At 37.4% G+C, this 18,335-nt stretch overlaps 1 protein-coding gene across 10 annotated transcripts in view; it reads left to right on the top strand.

The window, feature by feature from the left end:
- Positions 1 to 18,335, top strand: part of DOCK10 (dedicator of cytokinesis 10) — a 206,410-nt gene that overhangs the window by 68,461 nt on the left and 119,614 nt on the right. For all 10 annotated transcript variants that reach the window (XM_037849753.1, XM_037849757.1, XM_037849756.1 and 7 more), the window contains exon 3: positions 8,035 to 8,124. In XM_037849753.1, coding sequence (XP_037705681.1) covers positions 8,035 to 8,124 — 90 coding nt within the window. The remainder of the gene's footprint in view (positions 1 to 8,034; positions 8,125 to 18,335) is intronic.

Below are 18,335 nucleotides of genomic sequence, written 5' to 3'. Positions count from 1 at the left end.
CCTTGATCACCTGGTTCTCAGCATTAGAGTGTAATCTCCAGCAGGACAGGAATCTCTCTGTTTTGATCATTGCTGGATCCCTGGCAAATAGAGTGGCACTTGGCACAAAGCAAGTGGCAAATGAATATTTATTTCATGAATTGGCTTTCAGAAACACATGTTTAAGAGCAGAAATTTGATCCTTTGAGTGTTTGGGAATTAAAAGATGATTCTGAAGTAAAATTCCTAGGAATGAAGAGAATGGCGAATTGACTTTCCTTAATGATGAGAAAAATGATCATTAATATGAAACTTGCCTCTTTGACCTCACTGGATATATCCCCTTGAAAACCAGCCCTAAGATTATGATCTTCTCCAGATGCTCATTCCATCCAGTACAATGATTCAGACAGAGTAGGCAAACAACAGGTCAGTTTCCTCCCTACAACCTTTTAATGTACTCGCTTGCTTACTTTTTCATTTGTTTTCTCTTATTAGTCAAGGGAGAGAACAGTTCATGTCCATATTTCAAGTATTCAACACAACATCTACTTCATAGGCCATCAATAAAGATTGTGCAGGTAAAGTAACTGGAAGTAGGAACATGAAAAAAACTATTTTGCCTGGTACGTGGGTTTTGGGACCAGGCAGTGTGAGCTTCTTCCACTGCTAATAATTTACTAGAAATAAGTAGCGTAGCTGCATTTATTAACCCATTCATTCCAAAAACATGTACTACTACAATGAATGTCTTTGCTACTCTTGTTTTTCTCATCTTCCCTTTTGAAGCTGGTGGTAATAGGAAATATAAAAACAAAAAAGTGAAGAACTTAGTCACCCAAGTATGGCTTATTCGAAGAGTCCAGGAGAGGAGAAAAAGAAAGCAAGGGCTAAAGAACAGTTTCAGAGATAAAGTGAGTCATGTTGTCAAATGATTCGGCTTAAATAGAGAATTATTCAAAATAGCTGATGAAAAGGAAACTGTCAGAGATGAGTTTCTTGCTGAGCAGAAGATCCAGACAGCCTAAGGTGGAACCTGTTTCTGGGAGGTCCAAAACTGTAAATAAGAGAGTGCAGAGGTTTGAGGCTGAGAACCTTGCCCACCGTGGAAAGGCCACCCTATCATCTATGGACCAATATGTGCCCATAGCAGTAAAACTCCTCTATTTCAGCTCAGCTTCATGGAACCCCTTCTATGAGCTAAGCGGTATAAATCAAGGATATAATATGAACAAGAAGCAGTGCATACTCTTGAAAACTTTCACCACTGGGCAGTACCATTTTCAAAGTCAATGTTGTATGACTGAAACAGCATGCCAGGGGAGTTACATGATCTTCTCAAATCCTATCTTCATACCAGGAGTTCAGGATTAGTATCCCAGTGCTCTCCAATTCATCCTGCAGTTTTCATTGGCTTACTATTAAGACTGAATGAATTCCAGATTTTATAACATAACAATGCCTTGCCCTTTTTGCAGTATGTTTTTAGCTATGAAAAGCAACTGCAATAGATAGATGGATTGATAGATAGAAAGATACAGCGAATTTGACAAAATGTTAAAGTTGGTAGATCTTGGTATCTGGGGGAATATGGGTATGTTAGAGTTCTCGGTATGGTGTTCATACTCTTTTTTAACTGTCCTGTAAATTTGAAAGTATTTCAAAATAAAAAGTAAAAGAAGAAAAGTCACTGGCATATGGGGACTTCCAGACTCAGCCACACGGTCATTTTATGAGGAAGCAGGAAGACCTTAATAGGTTTTAAATTGCAAAGCTGAAAGGTCGTGAGTTTTAATTTTTTTCTTCTTGTTTCTCTTATTGAGACACAGATTAACATTTTGTAGGAATCTCAACCTTTTTTTATAATCCTTGACTTCTGAGCCTGAAAAGCAGACTTTAAATGGCTCATAGTTCTCAGGCAAGAATACTGTAATTGCGGTTTAAAAGCAAAGTGATAGTCTTTGTTGAGCCAGCTTCTTTCTTAGTAGTAATATTCATTTCATTTACAAGCTGCTAGAGCTCAAATTTGGAAAGGCTCTTGCCCAAGGATGCAAAGCAAATGTGAGGGCAGAAATCAAACATAAGCACCTTGAACCTTGCCATTAAACTTTGCCTAAACAGCATGGTTTTGACCAGACATTTTTTAGAAAAATAAGGTGCACAATTTGGGGGAAATGTTAGCTCCCCGAATCCCACAGTGAGTGATGCCATTCGAAAATTAGCACCGCAGTGAAATGATTCTCGAGTGCTTGCTTCTGTTCCGTAACAATGTGGACACTCTGCTCTGTGCTCAAGATTGCGCTAGAAACATATGTTGATACAAAACTTGTGCTCGGATGTTCATAGAAGAATCATTCATAACAGTCAAACAGTGGAAACAACCCAAATATCCATCAACTAATAGACGGAGAAACAAAATGTGGTATATCCCTACAATGGAATATTATTTGCCCATAAGAAGGAATGAATTACTCATATATGCTACAACATGGATGAACCTTGAAAACATTGTGCTAAGTGAAAGAAGCCAGTCAGAAAAAAAACTTACATAGTATGATTCCGTTTATTTGAAATGTCCAGAATAGACAAATCCATAGAGACAAAAAGCAGATTTGTGGTTGCCAGGGGCTGGGGGTGGGGGTGAGGGTATGGAGGGAGACTGGGAATTACTGCTAATGTGTATGGGGTTTCTTTTTGGAGTGATGAAAATATTCCAAAATTAAATAGTGGTGATGGTTTCACAACTCAGTGAATATACTAAAAATCACCAAATTATATACTTTAAAAGGGTGAATTTTATGGTATGTCAATTATATCTCAATAACAACAATATAAAGAAAAGATTGCACTAGGTATTGGGGTAGAGATCTCAGAGGAAGGGTACAAAAGAATAATAAAAGCAGGTCTGCATTCAAATACTTCATTATTTAAGAAGGAATAAACAATGTACCAAAGAAACAATAAACACTGTGGCAAAACTATTTCATTTATTGTTAGATTTTATTCCCAAATCAGATTTAATGTGGCCTGCTCATCTACAAGACACACATGTAAAATGGCTGGCTAAATTAGTTACAAATATAGCTTTGGGCTCTAAAATCTTTTATGGTTTAGATCCAGATGTTGTATATGATTCAGACAATAGACGATATGCTCAGAGAAGAGGAAGATACATGCTGGATGCATTAGAGAAGATTTGCAAAAAGAGCTGGTGCCTGTACTAAACCTGAGATTTGCAAAGAATGAAGAAAGAAAAGGATTTTCTGAGAATTTTTGAGAGCGGGAGGAACAAGCCCAAGAGGAGGTGGGCAGCACTAAGGAAAAGGAGCCAGAGGGGTGTCTCCCCTCATCACCCGGGGCCCATCCACAGGCCTCCCGTGGGCAGGCTTTCTCTGTGCCTTCTCGGAGAGTGAGCTCAGACCACCCAGCCTCTGAGCCCTTGCCATGGGGAAGTTCTGCTGCAGTAGATCTTTGAATTCTTGGAGCACTTTGTTTCTTTTAATACACACATTTTTCCATATATGAATCATTTTGTCCTCAACTCCTTAAAGGAGGTGAGACACATTTTGCAGCCTGGCAAGATGAGTCACAAAAGAGAAGTGAAATGACTTGCTCAGTAGTTTGCCGGTAGAGTGAAAAACCTTCAATCAGGTCTCCAAACTCCGTTATTTATATCCCTGTATGCTATGGGGGCTCCGACTTCATGCATGGCTTGACTGGATGATAAGTGTCCAGTTCTGGGCAACTGCTCACTATTTGTGCATTTCCCAGATAGAAAACAACAAGGACCTTCTCTTTTAAAACATGGTGAAGGTATTAAAATGGCATTTTCGCGTATTAAAATTAAATCAAATCACAACAGAGGTAATGTTATGAATGTGGTAAAACAAAACAATTCCAAGCAACTAATGTCATTTAAGTACTATTCTCTAATAGAATCCAAAGGAATATCAGTGCCTGTATTTAAATGATCACCTTTAAATACGTGCTTAGGTCGGAATTGATGTTGGTTAATGGTTTCCTATTGTGAGGCTCCTTGTAGATTTCTCAAGCTTGGAATGATTGATTACTTTAAACACCATGATTTTTGTCCTTCTTTTAGAGCAGCTGGTACTTAAATGCTGTCAGAGGAAGCTTTTCTCAGCCCCAGGAATGGAAAAGCAGACTTTTTTTAGACTTTGACAGTGGCCTTTGGCCAACTGAGAAATGGCCTCCATGTGCTTAGAATGAACATCTGGTGGTGATTTTAGCCAGCAAAATGGTGACAGCCACAGAACCACAAAGATGACCCATCATAGGGTAGAAGGAACCAGAAAGTGACAGGGCTGTACTGAATATCACAGACATGAAATTACAAATACAAGCCCACATGCATCATTTCAAGATAGTTTCTAATTCCAAATGCCTGATCTCTGGACAATAGGCACTTATAAAACTCTACCACCAAAAGAGGAGCTCGGCTGGGTTCCAGGGCAGCCCCAGATCCATTTCATGCTATTGAGCTGTACTAATTGTCAACCAAAGGGCTTACAAAAGAGAACAGGAAGTGTGCTGTGGCCAAGGCAATTTGTAGTGGTCTGAAAGCATCTAATTCTCAGAAAAGAAATTCTTTGTAACCATATTAATACTGTTAACAAATATGATTTTTCAGCCTTTTCTTCTGTTTGATCAATTTATTTTTGCTTCAACAGAAACACATTAAGGAAATTGAAAATGAGTAGATGTGCCACAATTCTCAAAGTTGAAACTTTATATAGGCCTTCTGTGTTTTCAGGCAAATGATCTGTATTATATGTAATATGTATATATGTAATATGTATTATAACATAATTCCACTGTGATCCATAGCACATTATAGGTATGTTTTATACATGTGCTCCTTTTCTTATATCCTGTATATTCTGTACAAGGTATGAGATGTGCAATAACTGCATGCATGTAGTAAAATAATTTTTTAGATTCATTACATGTGTCATTGTTATTATTGTGTGTCAACTTGGCTAGGTTATTTTGTCCAACTCTTTGGTCAAACACTGACCTAATTGTTTCGATAGGGTATTCCATAGATGGGATTTCCAACTACAGTCAGTTGACTTTAAGTAAAGGAGATTATCCTCAGCAGTGGGGGTGGGCCTTATCCAATTAGTCGGAGGTCTTAAAAGCCAGAACTGAGGGTTTCGAAAGTCAGAAGGAATTCTGCCTTGAGACTATACGCTACAATTTATCATTACACTTACTGGAATTTGCAGCTCCAACCTGCTGTACAGAATTCAGACTTGCCAGCCCCCACAATTGCATGACCCATATACATTTATCTTACTGGTTCTACTTCACTGGAGAACCCTGACTAATACCACATGGTTACATGAGTGTGATTCAGCTCCAGTTGTCTTGATTAGTAAAGAATCAGCCTCATTTCGTAACTAAGGTCATTAGGAATCATTCACAGCCACTGTGCACATGATTGGGCAGTTTTTATAACCCTACCCTGAGTAGACTTCCCATCTCATACATTGCATATGAACATTAGCTTATGCATTTGGGAGTCCAGCTTTCCTATATTGCATCACTAATCAGTTAGCCATGTGATTATCTTTATTGAGGTTTTGGAAACTTAAGCCCACCTTCCTGAAGTTGGCCGTTCAAAAAAAAAAAAGCTTCTTAAAGCTTCTTAAACCAGCTAAGTATTCCTCTCTTATATTATATATTGTACCACTGAACATGATCTTGATGGGACAGTAGGTTTACAACACAGCTAAACTGGAAGCTTAATTTTGAACCATATTATTTTACTCTCCATCAGTGATAAGAGTATTTATTTTATAGCAGGTATCATTAAAAAAAAAGAAGAAGAAGAAAGCAATAGATGGATAATGAGAAAGTGGAATCTCTTGCATATTTTTTGTTTAAAATTTTTGTTATAAAATAATGAGCATAAGATAGAAAACTTTTTGAATTAATGAAAAAAATCCCTAATCTTGCCACTGAATTACAATAGTAGTGTTTCCTGGGAACAAAGTAAGTAGCATCGCATATCTGTGAATTATCTGTACAAACAGGAAATAAAGTTATCCCCAGATAATTGAAATCCCAGCAATAATCCCCAAAGCACATTTTAGTTATTGTTTTTAATCTTCTACTCCAAACTTTCTGTAGAGTTTATATGCTGCTTATCTTCTAATAGAATGAATAACAAAAAGAAGCAACCTGACAAGAAAAACTCAAAAGGAATTAAAAATGTAAAATCTAAATAATAAAGCCCGAAGTTGGTCTTATCATACTTCACATGGGAAGTGACTGCTCTGTGCTTGGTTAGATGCTCTTCCAAACTCTGCTCACACAAGTGCGGTGAAACCCTGGGTAAACGTCACGGGTTCCATCTTCAGACGTGTCTTAAGACAAGTGTTTATTTTTGCCATTTTAATGTTTCTAGAATGTGGTTTTCTGATTTTTTGCATTCTCTAATCTTGCTAGATTCACATGACATTATTCCTCTTTCACAGCGCCCAGCCCCATTCTCCCTAACACACACGTGTGCATACACAAACACGTACACACCACACACACTCGCACTGACACACTCACATACCATACATCCTCAGTACTCACAATCACACACCACACACACAAATCATACCACACACACATCATTACAAGGCTCACATCCTTACACACCACACACTCTCCACACATACACAGACACACCCTCCCACAACACATGCCTCATATACACACACACACAAACCACACCCATATTCAGACATGCTTACACACTACACTGACACACACACTTTTACAGTTACATACCCCACACCCTCTCATATACACAGACACACAGATGCACACACACATCCATACTCACACACAGTCTACAAATTCAACAAATAATTATTTCAGCAACTAGGTTATACCAGTGAACGAGATAGACACAATTTCTTGCGCTCATGGAGCTGACATCAAGAATGATAAAAACAGGAGATTTGAGGAAAATCTGAGGCTAGGCTTGTGAGAAAAGGAATGTTGCTGGCTCTTGGTGGCAGAGGTTGCCCCAGCAGCTGTGAACTCAGAAGACTGAACTCCCCTCACCTCTCGCCTACCTAGAACAATTTGACTGAACCTTAATTTGTGCTGCAGACACACTGATGAACCATCTGGGGTTTGGGGGCTGTGCAGTATAAAAGATCGCAAGTGTTGTTCCATGAATGCTAACAGATTCATCATCCTGGCAACCCTGAAACCAAAGCTGACGGCTGTGATGGAAACTTCCTGTTTTAGCACATCTCAGACTCCCTTGCTTGATGGAGCTGAAGATCTGTAAAGAGAAAACATCCTAAGAAATGTTGCTTTAGACATTTTATTTTAAGGGATTTTTAAAATTTTAGTTTATGTGTATTCATTTCACAGAATGCGTTTGTTTGGCTTTGAAGTTGAAAAATATTTTGTTTATGTCAACGAAAATAAAAACACCAAATAGTGACTTATTTTCTTCAGGGTCCAGTTTCATTGAACCAGCCCACCCCACAACCCTAACTGGATCTTCAACCCCCTCACCCCAGCCCTGCCACACACACACACACACACACACACACACACACACACACACACACACAGAAGCAGCTTCTAAACAGGGCCAAGTTTACCCTGTGGATATTCGAGATTATTTACAATAGGATTAAAATAGCCCTGACTTTGTAAATTTCCTCCTTCACTTCAAAACTATCTTAGCGTTAACAACACAGATACCAATAGAAATAAACTAACATTAAAATATACAGATGCCCAAATTTTAGTTTTCTTCAGGAAAGGAAATTGAGCTTAAAATTGTGAGCTGCACTGGTATACAGTAATTGTAATAATGCCAGTTTTGGTAATCAAAGGAATGTTTGGATCTCCTGTCCTACAGACTAATTTGGTTAAAGTTACAAAAGTTTTACAGTTAAGACTTCTTTGATCTTTAAATGCTAAGATCGAAAACAACTTCCCTACTGTGTTTGCTGAGTGGTGGCTGCTCGGTGCTTTTAAGTCAGATGGCTTAATTTCTTCTTGTTCTTTCAGGCAGCCACAGTTTCTTGGGATATCCGAACATTGTACTCAACTGTGCCAGACGATGCAGAGCACAAAGCAGAAAATTTACTGGTGAAAGAGGTAAATGAGATGATGCCAATCCTTTACTTTATAAAGCTGTTGTTTTTACCAGATAGCTCACGGTACAATCTTACTATTAACATTATATTCTTCCACTTTTCAAGAGAATTACAGTTGCTATGATTAGTTGATGTCTTGAGATCTTCATCTCCTATAGTTACTTTCCATCTTCCTGTTAGGCATTTTCCATTATCGGGTGACAATTCAAGTTTTGGTGCCTGTTCCAGCCCCTTTTGTTTTTACTTAAAATTTCCACATTAAGAAATATTTGAGTTTTCTTAAGAGAAACATTCACTTGTCGTTGGTTTATGATAGACTTACAAAACTTCTACGCCTTCTCTTTCTCCTCCCCCCTTCTCCTTTTCTTCCTCCTCCTCCTCCTTTTTTTAACCAGGCTACAGTCTACAGGTCAGGATCAGGCTTAACTAGTCCCCTCCATGTCCCACCATGCCTGTACATAGAAGCTATTTAACAGTGTTTGTTGAATGAATAAATAATGATTGAATGAATGAAGGTAGTCCTTCCTTTACAGAAAATGATCAATTTAGCCCAGTTCAGGTCAAATTGAAAGCAAAGTCTAAATGAAATCTTTAATCCTGAGGAAATGGCAGACCTGAATTAGGATTTTATTAAAGATGTATACAATAGCAGTACTGTTTATCAGCCTTTAAATATATCTGTATTAAGATATGCTAGCTTTATTATTGTACATATTAATACTAATATCATTAATCATATATTTTTAATGTTGTACTGTACCATCCACATCATCTTTTGCCATAAATTTACCGGCTAATATTTTTCTAATTCCATTATTTCCTGTTTATTTCACAAAGTCCACACTGAATTACAACACTTTCTAAAGAAGTAGAAAAAAGTGCATATTTATTAATGTTTCCAGATAACTTCAGGATATCTGAGTGTTCTGTTTTGCTAACATTGCCTTTATGCAAAATACCAGAAATGGATTGGTTTTTATAAAGGGGGTTTATTTGCTTACAAGTTTACAGTCTAAGGCCATAAAAGTGTCCAAATTAAGGCATCAACAAGAGGATACCTTCACTGAAGAATGGCCGATGACATCTGGAATACCTCTTGTCAGCTGAGAGGCACATGGCTTGCATCTGCTGGTCCTTTGCTCCGGGTTGCATTTCAAATGGCATTCTCCAAAATGTCTCTGGGCTTGTCTCTCTTACCCTCTTCAGCTCCTGTGTGTCTAAGCATCCTCTCTTAGCTTCTCCAGGGCAAATTCTAGGCTAGCGTCTCTAAACATCTCCAATCACCAGCTCCTAAAAATCTCTCCAAATGCCTCTCTGAGCTGCTCTGAGCTCCTTCCGTCTGTGAGTGCTCTTATAGGACACCAGTGACTTAATTAGGAGCCACTCTGAATGGATGGGGTCCATATCTCTGGGGAAATAATTTAATTAAAGGTCTAGCCCAAGTTGATTGAGTAACATCTCCATGGAAACACTCAATCAAAAGATTGTCTGCCCTCACAAAATTGCATTAAACAACAAGACTTTTGGGGAACATAATATATCCAAACCAGCACACTGAGTATACTAAAAAATATACACACTGATAAAAACAAGTGTGATGTCAGTACCATAATATTTTGTTACAGAAAGCTTTATTATCCAGTAGGGCATCACCATTATTTTTTTTTTAATGTTGGCAAATCACTTTCTATACTAATTGCAGAATCATTGAGACCAGGTCTACAAAAGTCTTACAGTAGATTTAAGTGTTAACCTAGGTAGGATTTGAAATGTTTATGATATTAAATTTCTAAGTAAGAACATTTAACCAGGACCCTTGTGCATTCTTCAATAAAATACTGCCCTTTCTTCATAAAAGTCTTTAATTTTTTAATTAAATTTATTTCAGAGTATTTTATAGTTATGCTGCAAATGTGTGCAGAACTTTTAAAATCCATTTCTTTTTCTTACTGTTCATTTCTGATATATTTTTAAAACTATTCATTTTTGGATAGGTATAACTAGTCTATAAAACTCTTATTTTTCATAATTTTTTTGGATTTTTAGATGTGCAGTCATACCATCTGCAAACAATGAAAATTTTCTTCTTTCCTAATAAGTACATTGCTTCTGTAATTTTTCTCTTGTTATCTAAAACCTCTAAAATTATATTGAAAACTACTGCTAATTGTGGGCATCCTATGTTATTGTTGATTTTAAAGGCAAGGACTTGAGTATCTTCGGTGCTTTATGAAATAAGCTATTTTATGGTGCTTTCTGGCATCTCTTTGTCATGTTTAGGAAGTGTCCTTCTGATTCTCCTTCGAGTGCTTTTAAAGACTGGCTGCCCAGGCTATCAAATGCATCAGTCAAGTACTGTTGATATAATTCATATAATGGCTTTCCTGCTTTAATTTGGCAGTGTAATAGAATTAATGGGTTGTTGTCCTGTGGATTCATACTTGCATTTCTAGAATAAACTTTCTTGTTCGAATTGTTTTACTCCCTTAGTACCCCAGTGCATTAGAATCACTACTGGTTTATTTCAAACTTTTGCATTTATATTCATGAGTGAAATGTGGCTCTTCATTTTTTTCTTGGATATTAGAGAAATACTAACTTTACAAAAATAAATTGACATTATCCTTCTTTTTCTATGCTCTTGAGAAAAAAATAAACTAGTGAAACAAAACGGAGTAACCAGAAGGAGACCCAAGTGCACATGGTTACATAATACATGGTAAAACTGGCACTTCACTTTCTCTGGAGAAAAATGGATGATTCAATAAATACCACCAGGCTATCTATTTTAGAAGAACGTAAAGTTAGGCCTCTAGCTTATATTTTGTTCAAAACTAAATTCCAGATGAATTTTTTAAAATCTAAATTTTTAAAAAATAAAAAATTTTAAAACTGTAGGAAAACATTTTAAGTGAAAAGTCAGGGGAAAATAGAATTATATAACCAAATAATTTTTAATTGTATATGATGACTGGTACCATAAATAAAGTCAAAAGAAAATATTTAATTGGAGACATTATTTGCAACTCATTGTATCTTTTGCCTATTGTATATATTCCTAATGCTCAAAATCCTACAAACTAAAAAAAAAAGTCCCAAGAAAAGTATGGTATGAGCAAACAGCTCAAAATGAGGGAGTGCAGTTGGCCAAGAGACATAGAAAGTTGCTCATACTACTATTAGCCATGAAATACAAATTAAAATAATGATAGAAATATCTGAATGAAAAAAATATCAAGATGAATTACATCTAGCGATGGTGGGAATTAGGAAAATTAAAACCATTACACAGTGTTTGTAATACTCACATCTATAACCTTTTGAAATGTAATTCAGAATATCTTTTAAGTAGTACATGTAAATACACTTGTGCTTATTAGAAAAGCAAAAACATAAAGATATAAGTATAAGCAAGTTTATTGCTGCATTGGACTATCATAACCTAAATATCAGTTAATAGGGGTGGGGTTGAATAAATTTTGGACATGTATACTTTGTAAAGATACAGCCAATAAAAATTGTATATATTTAAATGTATTAACTTGGACACACATGACATATTTTTAAGAGAAAAAAAGCAAGTTGCAGAATGTGTAGTGTGATAGCATTAAAAATATAAAACCTATAAAAGTATACTAAATATGCTTACATAAGCCTAGAAAAAAGTGTGAAAAGATGCTCATCAAACACTGAACATTGCGTATCTCACAAAGTTGGGATTGTAGGGGAACGAGAACAATTGATTTTCAATTTACATAATTCTGTATTGTTGCAATGGCCAAAAATTAATGTTTTCAATAAAAAATGTGAGAAAAATAGAATATATTTTTAAATGCTATCAGTATTGGAAGCAGCCCAAGCTTATCTCCTAAACTTGTCTCCAAAAGTTAAAATCCAACATGATTCTTCAGCTCTATAAGTGATCACCTAACAGCCTACTGCAGTTTATCTCTTTTTTTTTAATTATTGTTTTAGTTTGATAATGAAAATGTCATACATAGAACAATGAGAATCTCATATGGGTTTTGCTTTATGATTCTACCTCTTGGGCTTGCCTGTCAGTAACAGAAGCTAATTATGTTTATCTGACATAATCCTTTTTTAACTGCTTTTAAAATAACTGCTACAGATTTATAAATGTTCCATGCTTTTAGGAACCTATCATTTCACAGTCCTTTCAGCCTCATATTGGGTGTATAGGGCACTCGTTGATTTTCAGATTGTCTTAGGAACCGCAGTTTCTTAGCTTCTTGCTGTGGGTCTCTAGTACCCAAAGCTCTGAGGTTTTGAATTTGGTTGTCCATATGCTTGGGCTCTTGTCTCTTATACCTCCTCAATATGTTGCCTTACACACCTAGAGGTAGGGCCAATCAGCCCAAATCCTAAATTCCAGGACAAATTCAGAACCCCCACCCCAACTGTGGATCCAAATAAGGTTTCAATTACTCTCCCACAGAGAAGGATGGCCTGAAAAGCAAATCAGTACAAACCTGGAGACATCTAAGGACTGTAATAAGATTCCTAGGAGGCCTTTAGTTTTGTCTGTACTTTCGTGGGCTTCTGCACAGCAACTCCAGGGAACCAGATTGATCTCTATAATTCTGTAATTCTCTAACAACTTTAGGTGAGAATGGGTTGAGCACAAAAGTTGCCTTCCACTTGGTATTTTCCTGGGGAGAATTTTTTCCTCTGGCTCCCACGTTAATTCTTCTTCAATTAGTTGAAGAGGGTCATTCTTCCTTTCCTCACTTTCACCCTCAGCTCTTCACTTCTGAGAGCTGCAGCAAGGTGAAATCAGGTTCAACGCCTTTTGCCCTAGATCCCAGTTATCTACCAAGCTGTTATGTTGCAAAGCCACATAAACAGAACATTTGTGAAGCATCCCACTCTCTTCTGCAACATGAGTGAATCTTCTTTTCATGTTTTTATCAACTGGATGAATCTAAAGTGGAAAAAAACAACACGAAGAGGAGAAAGAAACCTGGAAAGAAACCGTTTTATTCCCCACTGGCTTTTCTTTGTCACTAGCAGTGAAAACCCTGCAAAAAGTCTCAAATGAGAGTGTACTTGGTTTTACGGGTGGAGATAAGGAGAAAACTGTGCCTCACGGAATGGGAAGAAAAGAAACCCTGGTTAAAATTATGTGATGATAATGGAACATGAATAGTAAGGCCTGGAGACAGTCCACAAAAATAAAGGCTACCAGGGAGCTGGGTTAAGAATGAAAAGTGACCCCAAAAAGTCTTCTCCCCAACTGATAATAGCAGCTAATTTTTATTGACTATTTACTTTGTATTATCATCAAGAGTACTCACATGCTCCTCTAAGCTCTTTCCATATCGTGACTATAGACATAGTTTATCATCATCATCATCATCCTCATCATCATCATCATCCTCATCATCATCATCATCACCTTTTAATGATGAGGAAACTATAATACATAGAAAGAGTAAGAAACTTTACCAGCATCATACATTCAGGAAGAGACAGATCCAGTATTGGGACCCATGGTTAGTCACTGGGCTCTTAACCACCCTGCTAACTGACAATAGGGTGCTCTTCTATAACCACCTCCCTAGAAAGAACACTTCCCTCTGCCCTTGCCCTATCACCCCAATGTAGTTTCTTTCCCGGTGAATCTGACAGATGTGGTCAGTGGACCACACTTTGAGAAATTTTGGCTGGATTTCTGAAACCAGATTAAGCCATCACTGAAATGAGTTCCCTGGCATTTGTAGGGTTTTGTAGAGACACACGCTCCCGTTTGGTGGCTGTGCTAAGCAACCTTTTTGGTCCACCCTGTGCTAAAATGACCTGTGGCTCCCCCGGTGGGGCAAGGACAAATGCCATGGTTGCTAGGCAGCATACTGACACAAGCCTAGTAGAAACACATCCAGTGCAATAAAAATTTAGAGTTGTCTCTCACTTCATTCTAGTCTACATTGACAATCCTTGGCCTCTTATGAAAAACAATGGGCCGTCTTCGTTTTTTTTATCTTAAAGGACTTAATATTTTAATAAACCCTCCCCTTACTGATTTAGCTGTTATTAATTCTCTTTCCTAACCATTAAATATGAGGTTAAAAATTTTCCCACACAAGAGTATAGGCTTATTTAACCCCCCACCCTCACCCCCCACTGAAACACTTAACAGTTCTTCTAATATCAAGCCACAGATGAGCAAAAATGCACACACACGTATATTTTTGAGCACTCCATGCTGTAGGTATCACTACCTAATTTTACCGTGTAGGAAACAGGTTCTGAATAATGAAGCGAGCTGCCCAAGTTCTCAGAGCCAGAACCAGATCCCTGAGCTCCTGACCCCAAGCTCCCTAGTGCTGTCTACTTTGTTATTCCCTCTGGCAGGTGATCTTTTGATAAATTCCCTTAAACCATGTGCTCAATAGCCTGACTGGATGAGGCTATTTCATACTTCACAAGGGAAAACGTTCTTCCTTTTGGCAAACTTCAGATAATTAACAATTCCAATGCTGTGTTTCTGAAATACATAACAATGGTATGAAAACACATGGAAAATAACAACTGGAGAGCATTGTCTTTACCAGAACCTCATAAGTGATATAAAATCAACATTTATAACCATAAAAACATCAAACACTGGCATGATAAAAGAAGCACCACTCCCTCTGGCTGGGAGGGGGATGTAATTAAAGGGTCTATAAATAGAATGCAGACTTCCTAAGCAAAACCTATATAGCAAAGTAAGTTTTCATTTTAATATGCATAGAGGGATAATAGCTGGAATGTCAGCATACTAATTAAAATTAAGCTCTTGTTCAGTCTCTCTTAACGAAATAAGATGAAAAGGATGCAGTGGCTCAAGAGGGAACACGGGTCTAGGGACCACTTCTGCTGAATTACTGAGAGAAATACTGATGAAGTACTAGGGAAGCAAGTTTCTCTACCCACAAAGCTCTCTGCAATTTCTGGAAATCAACCCTGCCGCAAGAGGAGAATATTGGTGAAGTGAGGAGAAAGCAATGAATTCGGTAATCCAAGTCTTACTTTAGTCAAAGTCAAAGTATAAAACACTCAGCAACTTAAGGAATCTTGGAAACAAGATTAAAAGAGTATAAGCAAATATCTGTATCTACAGATATCGGCAGACATCTACCTATATATATATATATATATATATATATATATATATATAAAAACACACTCATGTACACGCATGCACACACACACACACACACACACACTCTCTGATTATATACTGCCCTCATCCAGACAATGCTAGGTTACAGGAGCAAGAAAACACTCAGCTTTTAAGCAGGGGTTTCAAATCAGAAATAGTGAAATTCTCCAGGGGAGAACACTGAAAACAGGACATAGGACTGAGTGGAAAATGCAAATCAGAAATAAAGCAGACAGAGTAAATGTTGTTGAAATTCCTAGGTTGCCATAGAAAATTCACACTAAAACCCAGCAGAACTCTTGGTTAAGATCAAAGCAGAAAGCAGTTCACATGGGTGCAGAATGTTCTACAGAAAAACAGGTCTGAGGGTTTCATAAGTATCACACACACACACATGCATTCACATACTACACACACGTATTCTCAGAGTCTCTAGTTTGCTAATATCCATTGAGACTATCTTAGAAGAGAATATGAATAAAACATTTACCAAATTTATTTGACCATGGAGAAATTCTGTCCATTTTTCCCCAGCGTATCTTGAGAAATCCTGATACAAAATTCAGATCCATGGAGTCAATTGGAACTTGGGGCACAACACAGCTCAAATAAAACACAAGCAGCTATTAGCTGATTTCATTAGGGCAAATGCTGATAAAGACAAAAGGAATATTCAAACCCCAAAGAGATCAAACAAAGTGTCTGTTTGTTTGATGACCCAAATCTTCATTCTTGATTCTTATCGTTAGTATCAAAAAAAGTCTACCATTTCAGGAAGTAAGTTCCACACAATAATAGGCAATCCCAGATCAGCCCCAGTGATGGCTGTTCTGTGAACTTATCCTCATACAGAAGATTAGAAGTATAAATAAGGTTAATTCCCAAGTTTGAAGTAAATAATAATGATCATAAAAGTCCAAGTATCGCCTTTTCCAAACCTTAAATTTCTCCTTCCATTCCTGTACCTACTTATCAGGTTATTCACACTCTAGGTCTATGCATAAATGTGAATTCAGTGGCATAAAGGATCTGCTCCTTTAGGTAGATACAAAATCTGTTACTCCAAATTCAGCTGGATGGTGTTGATTACCATATCTTCGTAAAGGGTTAAATTCTTTAAGTAGAAAGTTCCTTTCACACTGATTTACTGCAAATATGGATCACATCATATTAAAAGCCAAAGTGAATGTAATGAAGGGCATCGACAATTGGATGAAAAGTTGGACTGGGTTCATTATTCAACGTTTATCACTTACTAAGCTGTTGATACCAAATGGGTGTAGCACAGTCGCTGTCCTCATGGAGCTCACCACCAGGCCCGCGGTAACAGACCTGAAATCAGATTATTTGCAATACATTCTGACTAGTGCTTCAAAGGCGCTCCTGGGATACTTTAAGATAGAGAAACAACGGGAGAATGGTTTGGTTTGCTTGGGGATGTGAGTAAGACCAAAGAAAAATTGGACAGCTCGGAGGCTATTTATTTCGGTAGCCTGGGTGGGTGATTACAGAGACTGATCCTCACGTATCAGTGTGATCTTGGTGACATTAAAGGCATAGACCTGACAGGAGCCAATGATTGATGTTCGTTCCATTAACTTAAATAAGGTAACTGAAGAAATTCAGATTGCTGGAGCAGGGATGGATGAGGCAAATAAGGTAACCTCCCTCCTAACATGCAGAGAGATGTTCAAGGAGATAAACCCAGGTTCTGGAACGCAGGAGGAACGTGTGGGCAGTTGCTCTGAATTGGAAAAGTTGGAGCTTTGGGCCTGAAGGAGCTTGTTCAGGGAAGCCGTGAAGGCTGGAGCAGAGTCCCATCCCCATTTAAGGGACTGGTAAAGAGGCCTCTGCAGGGGAAGTGGGTGGGCGACTCGTAAAAAGAGGATCAGGAGAAATTGGCTTCTCAGGATCACAGAAGGAGAATCGACAAGGAGAGAGAGCAGGAGCTCTCAAGGGTATGAAATGCTAAAGAAAGATCAAAATAAGGGTCACTGGATTTGGCAATTCCAAGCCATTGCTGATCCTTACCAGAGCATTTCAGAAACTGGGGACACAACCTGAATACAGTGGGTTAAACCCTGAAGAGATTTGGGATGTATAGCCTATCAAACAAGGCATTAGTGTGGGTTCCTTTACCAACAAAGCGCTTTGAGAGCAAATCCAATAAAAATGTTGGAACCCTTCAGGCAGAATACCCTAAGCACACCAAAGTTAAAAATAGTTCAGTAGGCTGTTTATTGACCTTTAAATGATATACCGAAACATTGCTTAATTTCTAAAGAAGCAAAATTTTGTGGACATGAAAAACAATATGATCCAATGAATGCAATATTGAAAATGAAAGTTCTTCCTCTTCCTCTTTATCATCTTCCTCTTCCATCATTGACCCAGACAAATGGCATTCTACTGATTCAAGAGAAAATTGTGAATTTTTAACATAGAAGCCACATCATGCAGGGAAGTAAATGAGATACTAAGCAACGTTAGTCCTGGACTTAGTGAAGAAAATTACAGGAGGCATCAGCTGTGATTCTAAATGTAGTTCACACTGCCACTTTTTATTAACTGAAAGAAATTTACCTAAATTGAATGAAAACACAGGGAATTAATTTTTTTTACTTTTGTCGTTAAAGCAATTTTATTATGCTTTGAGTGTAATTTTGGACTGCTTATTATGTACACTGATTAAGAAGCCATCCTGATAACCAACAGCTTTTGTTTAGTACACTTTATACAAATTGTTTGGCTCTCATAAGTAGAATAATGTGCTCTGTAAGTCACCCAGAAATAAGAACAAGGCTTTCAATAAATGATTGAGTGTTTTGCATGTATAAATAAATTAAGTAAAAATGAATGCTGTTTTCTGATTCTAAATCACTGGGCAGCAAATGAATGATCCTAATGCATTCCTTAACTTGAGACTGGAGCACAGCAAACATGGTGTTTTTCATTCAAGAACTAATTCCTAACTATCCTATGATATCGGAACTACATAAATAATTGAAGTCCCTAGAAGACATTCAGAAACATTCAACTATAAAAAT

The sequence above is a fragment of the Choloepus didactylus genome, chromosome 9, assembly GCF_015220235.1.
Source record: "Choloepus didactylus isolate mChoDid1 chromosome 9, mChoDid1.pri, whole genome shotgun sequence".
NCBI lineage: Eukaryota > Metazoa > Chordata > Mammalia > Pilosa > Megalonychidae > Choloepus > Choloepus didactylus.
This window is presented reverse-complemented; position numbering and strand designations above follow the sequence as displayed.